The 12,072-nt window shown below is 38.4% G+C and overlaps 1 protein-coding gene across 1 annotated transcript in view; it reads left to right on the top strand.

The window, feature by feature from the left end:
* The first annotated feature begins 7,893 nt into the window (after nt 1–7,893).
* The window catches only part of LOC126338945 (PR domain zinc finger protein 5-like), a 58,711-nt gene continuing 54,532 nt past the window's right edge, over nt 7,894–12,072 (top strand). The window contains exons 1-2 of the mRNA XM_050001591.1: nt 7,894–8,692; nt 8,767–9,156. Coding sequence (XP_049857548.1) covers nt 8,604–8,692; nt 8,767–9,156 — 479 coding nt within the window. The 5' untranslated portion in view covers nt 7,894–8,603. The remainder of the gene's footprint in view (nt 8,693–8,766; nt 9,157–12,072) is intronic.

Raw genomic sequence — 12,072 nt, 5'->3', positions numbered from 1 at the left:
AACTCTGCCACAGTGACTGCATTCCAGAAATCCAACAGGATCACCAGTCTCTCCTCAAATTCTTAGGCTCATCCCAGAATCTCAACAACCCATGGAACCTTCGCAGTATCCTTTTTCATCCCTATTCCACCATTGACCCCTTGTCTCATGGCTCACATCCCTGTAATAGACGTAGATGCAAGATCTGTCCCGTACATCCTCCCATCGTCACCTACTCCAGTCCTGTCATGAGCATTACCTATCCCATTAAATGCAGGGCCAACACAACATTCTTCACTTCAGTGACTGCTTTACAGCCTGTGCTGTCTGGATCCTTCCCGCCAACACCAGCATATCAGAACTGTGCAGATGGGAACTCTCCCTCCAGTATACCCTATCCCCATAACACCTCTGGCCTCAAACTTCGTTTGTCACTGTATTTCACCTTGCAGATAGACAGCAAGCTAAATGGAAGGGGCTGCTCACTAAATTCTGAAATACGATCTTCACTGAGGATATAGAGCACATATTATTACCACCAACTTGCAAATCACGCAGTGATCACCAAACGAAGATAAGGAAAATTAGAGCTCATACTGAGGCGTTCAGCCATTTTTCCCTCGAACGATCCACGGGTGGAACAGAGAGGGGGAAATATGACTTTGGTGTGAGTTATACCCTCCGCCACATGCTTGGTGGCTAGAGGAGTATATATGTAGATGTAGCTAATCCCTGCTTGCTCCCACTCTAGCAATATAAAGCCCTCTGTGTCAGTAATACACCCAGAGTCTCCCTACTTTACTCCTTTTCCGCTCCCGCCCTCCCTCTTTCCCTCCCCCCACCACCCGCTGCCCACCGTCTAAATTCCCATCCCCACCTAATTGCCCTACACTATCGCTACAACCCCCTGTATGCTCCTACAGGCAGCACTTTTCATCCCCCATCCCTTCCCTGCTATCACTTCCTCTCCCTGCCTCAGCCTCCTCTTTATCCACACCACCCAGATTGTTTCTCCCATCATGTGCCATTGCTTACAGCCTGGACTCAACAACCAGAGACAGCACTCATATGTGTGCGAGTTGTGCTTATGTAAATATGTGTGTGTTGTCTACTTTAAAAGAAGGCCTTTTGGCCAAAAGCTCATTTGTTTAGCAGTCTTTTTGTTGTGCCTCTCTGCAACTCAACATCACAATTATATGCTGAGTAGCCTTCTATATATTACCAACAATTTCTACATTCCCTTCTTGATTAGTACTGACTTCTCATCTGAGTTCTTGATATTTGTACAAATGTTCTGCTTTTCTTCAAAACTGTCTTTGATTTTCTCTACGTGATGTCTGCCTTTCGTTTAGTCATTTGTGCTTCTACAGCTCTTCTCTGGTCATACCTACTTGCAATTTCCTCTTTTTCCAATCTCATATTTGTATATCTACATCCACTTTTGCCAGATTCATTTGCTGCATTTTTTAATTGTCTGATGTTTGTGGATCCAGTTCAATATCTTGTATGTTATACAAGGTTTTCTATTGAGCATGCATTCTTGCCTGTTGATACTTTGATGTTTTAACTATTTCATCTCACAAATCTGCCCATTAGTTTTACTATTATATTCTTTTCCACTATTTCAGTCAATCATTGCCTAATGCTTGATTTGAAGCTGCCCTAAACAGGTTATTTTTTCAATTATTCATGTATCAGCTTTTTCTTTATTTTTATTTTGCAGTTCATCACCAATAAATTATGGTCAGAGCCCACATCTAACAATGAAAATCTTTTACAGTTTAAAATCTGGCATCAAAATCTCTCTCCTACTATTTTGCATCTGTCTGAAGCCTTTCATTTTCTCCAGGTCTCTCCTACTTATGCAAGCTTCTTTCATTGTTCTTGAACTATGTATTTGCAATGATTAAATTGTACTGTGTACAAGATTCTACCAGCATATTCCCTGTTTATTTCTTTCCTTAAGTTTAAAACCTCCGATAGTTCCCCCTTGTCTTTTTTCTGCACTGTCAAATGCCAGTCCCATATCACAATTAAATATTCATCATTGTTAATAATCTGAAGAATTTCTTTCATCTCATCATATGTTATCTGAATCTCTTCATCATCTGCAGAATTATCAGGCATATAAATTTGTACAGTTGCTGTGGAAGTTGCCTTTATGTATATCATGGCTATGATAACACATTTACTATGCTGTTCATTGTAGCCTACCTGCATTCACATCTTGTTATTCATTATCAGATATTCCCCTGCATTTCTCCAGTTTCGTTTTATGTTGGTAGCCCAGTATTCAGCTAACTGACATAATTATGTGGAAAAAAAATTTCTGCACAAATCAAGTGAAATGCAGTGTGTCATAGAGTGAAACAACATATCACACCACAAAGTTTAAGTCAGTCTGCCTAAAATTCAGAAATTTGAACCTTAATTATAAATTTATCAGCCCAATGATATGTTCACAAAAGTCTTCCAGTAATGATCTCAATAAATTATAGTTTTATAATTTGTTACCTATTCCTGTTATGTACATCATTTTGTCAGCTAAAACAGAAAATCGAACAGCAGCAGTTACTACATCAATTTAAATACTCTGCAAATTTTAGTAACTCATAGAACAATATTTGTCATTGTCGATGGGAAGCTTCAAATGGATATTTGATTCAAGATTTTCTTCCTTCATTGGTAAGTTGCCAAAAATTTTATAAATTTCCACTATAGGAGGAATCAGAGATATTTATTTATGAAATAACAATGTCAATCTATGGTATAATATTCAATTTATTGCATTTTCTATTTTGACCTGCAGATATTATCAAGGCATTTTGAATCATCTTAATCTGTGAACTAAAACTGGAAGATCAATGACTGCCAGAAAAAAATTACTATGTCCCGTTAGAAGTTTCCAGTTCAGTTGAGATTTATTGTTGCAACAGTGCATATGGGGTACATGAAATGATCACATTCACATATCAATAGCACAAGTGGTTCTGAGGTACCAGGTATTGATCCATGCTGAAACACCCACATTAGAAGGTAGTGTGTCCTCCATGGACTGCAACACAGGTGCTGAGAATGGCACCCAATCAATCACGAACATACCAGTCACTTCTTGTCCGATCATATCTCAGATGTGCTCAATTGGAGACAAGTCTCGAGATCTTGCTGTCCAGGAAAATTGCCACACATATTGCAGAGCACATTGAGTTTCACACGCAGTGTGTAGGCAGGCATTATCCTGTTGGAGCAACACATCACCTCCCAAATGCGAGAAGAGCAAAAGAATGGGTCTAACAACATGCTGCACATGCCAAATGCAGGTAAGTGTTTCCTCCAGAAACACCAAAGATGACTGAGAGTTGTAGTTTATTGCACCCCAGACTATAAAACAGGGGGCCTTGGGCGAATGTACTCTATGAGACAGTGCTCATTGGGATTACGTCGTACATGCACGCAACCATCACTTGCATCCAGGAAGAATCTGCTTTCATCACTGAAGACCCACAGCACATCTTCTGTGTGATCCTCTGACAGCACCAGTCAAGCCATGCATGTCGATGCTGTGGCATGAGTAGAGGACGAGCTAGAGGTGTGCATGATCATAGTCCCATCATTAATAACTGGTTTGGAACAGTTCATGTTGACATGTCTGTCATCATAAACCCTTTAATTTGTGCTGCCAAAGCTATAGGATCTGCTACTGATGCCCTTACAATATGACAGTTCTGACAGGCATCTATGCTGCATGGATGTTTAGAACCTCGTCTACAGGTGTGAGACTGTTCGCGTGACCTCTGATACCAGCATCATTGCATGTCCAAGACTTGTGAAATTGTCTGAAAGGACTATCCCACCACTCAGAAGGCCATAATTTGACCCCTTTCATACTCACTCTGTTGGCTGTAGGAAGCACGAGTGCATCTCTGTGACCTGCTTGATTCACACAATTGCCAATTGCAAAACGCTGAGACTTCTGACTGTGAGCTGTCCCTATTAAAGGATAGACACTGATCATATTCTGGTAGCTATGCTACTATTGGTGGACAATGTTGAAACCAATATCAGTACATCTGCTAACTGTCAGGTAGCATATGCCGTCATTGGATCAAAATAAATGTTGTCTTACCAGGTTTACAAATTTCTTTCTGGTGTTGTATTTATGAACAACACACATATCTGCAACATGTGCTGAGCAACTTTAAAACTTCTTGACAATGACAAAATAGTATCGCAGTTGCCTCTAAACTGTCAGTTCATTAGGGCCCCTGACGATGGCAACATAGTCACATGCTGAAATATTATGCCCGTTGGACACTGACATCTCTCCAGTCAAACATGAATTATTTTGTCATGACTTATGTTGGGAGAAATTGAAAAATCAAATCACTTGATAATCTCCTTAGGGTACAACTGATAGTGAAATAAATTGAATCTCAAACTCATTTGAGAAATACAATGTGACTGTGGCACTAAATACAGCTAAAATTTTGAAAACAAAATATTTTTGGCATGGTTTTGCCTTATTTTCTTCTATGACACTATGAAAAGTTCTGTTTTTCAATAAAGTATATATGGAACAGTTTAGCTTCTGGTGTTGCTGTCATGAGAAGGAAGAAACTTGAATTAACAGCAACACTTGAGAACAAAATTTGCTTTTGTACTGCACTTGCAGCACGTTGCACAAAACTGCTCACCAGCTAAGCATTCCCCTTGAGGTGCACTGGTCTTGCTCCTTCATCATCATTTTGAAGTACTTATTTTGATATTTTAAGAAATATATGAAAATTCTGGCTATATTCCAAAAGAGTGCGAGTGTCCCTTCTTGCTCTCCACTTAGATCCCTTGGCTTAAGTAAAGTCCTTGTACTTTTAATCTCTACTTTTCAGGTACCCATACAAAATTATGATGTGGTTACAGTATGTAACACAAATATTTCCATAGGGTAAATGTAGTGCACATGTCATTATCTAAATATTATGAAAATATTGCAGATTGACATGATGCAAAATAAAGAGTTAGTATTAGTAAGTCTTAACAACTGTAATGACTGCAAAAAATTGGCTTTATAAGAGCATTTCTGTTCTACTTGGCAGGAACAGAAAAGCTGTTTGCTGACTCATGGTCATTAAAGGCATTGACAGAGATTGTAAAGAACTTAGCATCACATAGTTAATTATCAGTTGTAATGATAAACTGAATGGAATATCATCAGATTTCATTTTTAATATTTTACAAAATCTTAACTTCATAATTTTAACCCATAATACAGAGGACAACTGTAAGGCAAATAACAAAATGCTACTATAATTGACAATAACACCTCAAAATTTTAAAAAGCTTTAATATTCAAGCATGAACACATGCAGATTAAAATAATTCCTAAAATGAATTATTTTTCACAGAATGATAGTTATATAACTGGCTTTCTGGTTAAATAAATCTTTATTACTTTGAACAGAACTCTTGATCTTTGTTTTTGATGTATTAGTGGATAACAGTATTGTCTTCTGAAAGTATATTTGCACCAACATTCTACCAGTAGTTTTGTTTCATAGATGTATATATCACAGTCTTTTCTTCAGTTTTTGATATGCAAACATTGTTATGTTTTACCTATCACTAGATATTTTGTAATGCTGCAAATAATGAAAATGAAAACGGGAACATTTCTAATATCATATTTAAGAATCTTCAAAGCTTTCATTAAACAAATGAGAATTCTGTACATGCTCATCAGCTTCGAAAATGATCTACTGGAAATAAACTGCAAATTAATGTTTCAAAATATATGTTAGAGCTTCCTAGTACTGCAATGTGAAATGATGCCAGCTAAAGTCAGAAAGTACTAGTCATTACACATTAACTTTACATTCAATACAGTAAGTTATTGCTAGTGGAGCACAATTTTTGTGCCAATGTATTTGGCCCCTAGAAGAAATGGGACCAATATGCCAGTGCTTAATAGACCTAATGGATAACATAACACTGTCAATGGGATACTCTTAATAGGAGTAGAGTTTATGGGGAAGAGTGAGCTGATCGGGTTTAATTGGCCCAGTATGAATGTAGGTGGATACTGCTTGAGCCAAAGTATCTTCAAGGAAGGGTGCAGTGAATAGTGTGTCATCAGGGGCATTCAGTTTATTGTGTGATTTTTGATATGTGTATAAATGAAGTCCCAGGAGCCATTTCAGTTGGCATGAGAAGAATCTTGCAAGAATATTTTGAGGGGATGGGGGTGGTGTTGTGCTATGGGTATTATGTCTTGGGTCTGGTGCAGGGAATTGGGAGGCAGATGGGGAGGTGATCACTTTCAATTTGATTAGGGACATAAAAAGTGATGCATCTAACAAGATTAAGTGGGACAAGGGTGACAATTGGGAGGGGGGGGGGGGGTGGAATTTAGGTAGGATATACTGGAGTAATGGAACTGGTCTATTTGGAGTAAGGGAGCCTGATCATCTAGTACGATCTAGTAGGGTGTTAATAAACTGACAGGACTGAACAGATGAGGCAGTAGTGGCTATTGATGTTAAGATCGACAGCAATCCAACAGTGGAGAAGGTCTGTTTGAAGTGGACGAGGAAGTCTTAGGATATGGGTTTTGGTACAAAAAAGCAGTAGATGGTGGTGCAGGTTGCAGTTAGATTCTTCAAGTACCAGTAAATGGTAAGGATTAGGAGTCCTGAGAGATAATTGAATAAAGGTTGAGTAAGAGGAATATCCCTGAGGTGTCCAGTTGCTACCCATGAATGTCTTCGGGGTTTAGGATGACATGTAGATTGTGCAATGTAGTTGTAGGAATGTTTCATTAAGGGTAAATACTTGGATATCATGTTCGGACTGGATGTGGATGAAATGGTTTTTGCTGGAGTTGACAGACAGATATTATGGAATGGAGTATTGTGCTGTCTTCATATCATGGTCTGTTAGGTGATAAAGTAGGGCTGGAAAAAGGTTTTAAACTATATTTTTGATGTTGAAAAGGAAGCGGCTCTGGTATTGGGATTAGATGATTTGGACATTAATATGGAACTGTTAAGAGTCTTGTTGGAGGATATGAGCAAGTTCAAAGGGTTATTAGTTCTCGATACAAGTGGCAATAGAATGGGTAATGTGTTTAGCAATTATGGTGGTACAGAAGGTGTTGTTGGGATGAAGGGTTGTGCCAGTGAGACAGATGGGGAAAATAAGCTTAAGTTTCGTGGTTGGTGGCTTTGCTTTATATTTGTGGAAGTGTGTGGATTGAGACTGGTTACAGATTTTGCGGTGGGTGGGAGTATAAGTTTTTTTATGCAGACAGTTTTGGTTTGCAATGGGGGCAGGGCTGGGACTTTCTGAAATTTCGGTTCAATGGTCGTTGCAATGTAGTATTTTATGACATCTGTAGGCGATTGGATGGGATTTGGATGGTTCTGACACCAGTGGTTGGTAACTGTGTGCCAAAGGATGCGAAACCATTTCACGAGGCCTACAGGAATGTTACTGTTTCGGTCATTATATAGGGAACAAAACTTGCAGAGATCTGATGTATTTCGTGCAAGGAAAAAATAATTCACAGCTAGCTAGAAGCAAGATCCAATAGTCGGGATGCGATCTTTACGTTTTGATGTTAACTGTTACGTCGCATTTTCATTTCAGAACTGCCTTGTAGCTGCTGCTAAACCAACTTCCTGCTTGTGACACGCTTGACGTGAATAGCTCTACGGCAGTCACCTTTCGCCGATGCCTTCTTAAAAATAATCTTTAACACCAGAGCAAGCATTTTACAAGTGACGCGAAACCAGTTTACACATTTAACAAAAAGAATTCAACAGCCAGTGCGGATTATTTCTCTCAAAACATCTCAGAATACTGTGTAGCCTTAGAACTTCAGTTTTGCCTTGGCTTTCTCTGGGGCGGGCCTTCTATACGTCGTCGTTTGTCATGCAGCACACCGTGTCCGACGCGTAGGATCGTGACACCTGTCACAGTACCACACTGCAACAATGTGGATTGTGGATGGAAGACGAAGACGAGAGGACTGAAAAATAGCGCAGACAATAAAGAGAACGATAAAAGCAGAACCGGTAGCGTACGAAATTAGGAACTGAGAACTGAACGCAATGGCATAGCTCAAGCCTAAAGTGTTCCACAACTCGAATGGTGCGAAATTTTTACCCTGTGCGTTGGGATTTGTGGAATGAAACAAGACATTTTAACAATATCTCATTATGTAGTAATTTAGAAACACGAAATTTGTATTCGAACAAAACATGAGCTACGAAAGAAAAAGTGCAGTTTTTTGTAGTTATTTGAAAAAATATATCTTTCTTATACCAAAGAAGTTCATCGATTGCTTCTGATGTTAGGAGTTCGCCAGTAGATAGCGCCAAGTTCAAGCTGTTAGCTGAGTTTGGCATGTAAAGAATGGCGTCTGGTTGTTTGTTTTACGTGATGTTTTAGTTTGTGTGGGCGGCTTGTTGATGTTGAGGCGTCAGTTCTTAGCAATAATAATAATAATGAAATGGCTTGACGATCACTGTGTTTCGAACTAATAGGAAAAGTTTTTAATACGCCCTCCCTTACGAGTGCCCTATATATTTTATGGTGATTGCTTGTTACCTATTTTACCAGCGATAGCTATGTCACAGCAGTCTGAGGCCAAAAAACATGTTTGCGTTCTTTGTAATACAAAGCTCGATACAAAGGAAGAGCTGCAGGAACATTTTCGGTAAAGTTCGTCGATGTTACACGTTTGCTAACAAATTATAAATTTGTGCTATCATTTTTTTTCTTTCTTTCCAGGAAACACGCAAATAAAGAAATTGATAACAGAGGCCGTCCTTGTAAGCAGCTACAGCCAGCTGCAAAGACGACAAAACAGCCAGTTCCAAATCGTGCTAGCGCGACAAAGCCATCTGGTAAATCAGATGAAATAATTTGTGATGTGTGTGGGCAAGAATTCGAAAATGTCACCATTGCCATTCAGCATAAGTTCCGGAAACATCCTGAAAGTGCAGCTAAGCACTTCTGTCCATATTGTGGTATGCAGTTTCCTCTTAAAATAAATCGTGACAAACATCTTTCCGACCATCCAGATAAGAAGCCTGAGAAGATGTTTCCGTGTGAAGATTGTGGCGTTGTTTTCTACAATGAAGAAGCTCAGTCCTACCACGTGAAGTCAACGCACAAGAGGTATGTTTACGTTCATCTTTGCAGTACAATAATATCAATATGAAACTGTTCGCAATTTGAGTGAGCGCGATGGTTAAACAGGGATGCCCCTAACAGGTGTCTTAAGAAGTGTTTGTTTAGGAAGAATAAGTGTTAGTGCCACTGTATTGACATTACACTTAGTATTGCAAACAATGTTTTGTTTTAGTTGAAAATTTGTGTATAGTTTGGTAGTTTCGCTATGCAGCAAATGGTTGCTTGTATCTGTACATCTATGCCTTATAAGTGGATGAGTCATACTTGACATACATTCCACTTATGACACAGGCCACACTATTTTTATACCCCTGTTAGACATGAAGTATGATGATTTTAACTGTTCACTTGCTCAGTGTATTGTAACATTTTGTCATCTTTTCTGTGAAGTTACTGTAGCAACGTTACCAATACAGTGGACTTTGGTTATCTGCAGAAATCTCATTCCACAAGCACTAAGTGGATATATGGGTTCAAATTAACATAGCCAAGCCAAATTTTGTCTTCGTCTCATAATGTGATAATGTGGCATATGACATAGTATTTACAAAAAGAGAAAGGGAACAGAAAACTTAATATTTCTTTTGCGCCTTCATGAGGTTTTGTAATGTGGGCTACACTGACAGACTGATTTGTAGTGTAGACCAACATTGGAAATTAACAATCTGGTTATTAGTTGGTGGAGCCCGTGAATGTGAACGTATGAAATCCTAAATGTCATTACACACTGATCTGTAATGTGGCGCACAGTGTAATAATAATAATAAAAAAATAGCTTTATTCGACATCGAATGGTTCACTGCACATGTACAAAGAAACAGTAATGATTAAAGTTGTTTGTACAATACACAAGACACATTCTTCTGAATATGTCATTAATTTACAACAAAATTGCAATAAGATGTTTCCTGATTTCTATTCACATAATTTCACAAAGCATTTGTTGTTCTTCATATAAGTATGATACTCTTCTAATGTGTTTTACCAAAAATTTCTTAAGCTGATGTTTCAGTTTAATTGTAGGAAGAGCCATGACTGCACTAGGCAGTGCATTAGCTAATTTTATACCTGCGTACTGAGGCCCCTTTTCGTAAAGCGCTACTCTGTGGCTGCCAATGTAAAATCTTTCTTTATTTCTAGTATTGTACTGGTGGAAATCTGAATAAGTGTTTAGGTGCAGTCTTTTCACAAGCAATATGGCTTTTAGAATGTATGTGTGTATAACAGTTAACACCTCTGTTTTTGGAAACAAGTTGCGACAAGATTCCCTATATTTTGCTCCACAGATTATTCTCACGCTCTTTTTTGGAAAATGAATAGCTTATCTAGATTAGCTTTGGTTGTTGCCCCCCCCCCCCCAAATTTCAATACCATAGTTCAAGTGAGAGGAGAAAAGAGCATGGTATGCAGTCTTTAGTACTACGGTGTCTCTACAGAACTTGCTAATAGTATAACTACTGACTGCAAATATGTTTTTTGATAACTTAGTTGCTAGGGAGTCAATATGTATGTCCCATTTCAGGTTGCTTTGGATTGTTACGCCAAAGAATTTTACATTAGACTCTTTCTTTACCAGTTCGTTGCCTATGTATAATTTAATTTCATTATCCAAACTACTTTTGTTAAACTCCATCAAACATGTTTTACTGGTGCTTACATTTAAGTGGCTTTCATTAAAAACATTGAACAATTTCTTTTGTCACATTATTGCACTCGGTCTCTAGTTCATTACATGATTCCTTTTTACATAGAATGGACATGTCATCGGCATACAGAACAATTTTGGAATTTATAGTACAGTATTTAATATCGTTTACATAGATCAAGAACAGAAGGGGGACCAACACCAAGCTCTGGGCCACGCCACATTTTATGCAAGTGATCTCTGATTTGCAAACACCACTTTCTGTTTTAAGTAGAATAAACTGTTTTCTGTTGCTCATATAACACTTTATTAGGTCATAAGCAGCGCCTCTAATGCTCATGGTATTTAAGTTGAAAGGTGATACTTTGGTTTTGAATTGGTGAAGTGGTATTAAATAGTTAAGGTAATGCCCCAAGGTTTCAGACAGCACAAAGCATGTCATGTAGGTCCCCCTAAGTGAACCTTGTTGTCGTGTTGCTGTTTCTGGCAGATTCTTATATACATATGTAGGCCTACAGCAAAATTCCAATCTTTAACAATCTGAATACTGTTTTGATTGGTATGACCTACAGAGATGAAGCAGAAAATGCAAGCTTCTGCAGATGCTGAGAATTTACAAATGTTAACCCTTGCTCCAGAAATTTGGTTGATTGAACATTATGCTTTTGTATTTTCGGTTTAAACCAGTGTAGTCAAAAGGTTATAGGCCCTGAAAGCTCACCCAGCAAGCCTGTGCGTGTCTCAGCAGTGCCTGGCAAGATGAAGGGGAGGATGATGAATTTAGGTGGAACTGAAATGCATTAAGTGGATACTTATATTTAAGACAGTTGATTAACAAATAAAACTTTTTGCAGAAGTTAAATTTGGCGTTGATAAGAACATCTTCTTAGTTGTAAGGCCATGTCATAATCCTCGTAAAACTAATCAATGTCTGACATTTTGAGCCCTCTGCTGGGATGATCTTCGGGACTTCAAATGTCCCAGGATGGCTGAGAACCATTGAAAGAGAACATTTTGTTTACTTATAAATGATTATTTTATTACACTTTCTCAGAGTAGTGGAGTTGTTAGGTAAAAGTATTCAGACTGCTATTAGTGGGCCATTACCGCAGTATAAATACTGAAGGATTGAGGAAATCTAAAATGTTGTTGCATTGCCTCTGTTGTTTCCTTGTAAGTGTTTATGTTCCTTGCTCGGTGTTGCTCAGTGTCTGTTTCACTTCTGTGGTACTGGATAGTCTCAAAGACGGAATGTT

Source organism: Schistocerca gregaria, chromosome 1, assembly GCF_023897955.1.
Source record: "Schistocerca gregaria isolate iqSchGreg1 chromosome 1, iqSchGreg1.2, whole genome shotgun sequence".
In the NCBI taxonomy this organism is placed as follows: Eukaryota; Metazoa; Arthropoda; class Insecta; order Orthoptera; family Acrididae; genus Schistocerca; species Schistocerca gregaria.
The sequence above is the reverse complement of the archived record's forward strand: the minus strand, read 5'-3'. Positions and strand labels throughout refer to the sequence as shown.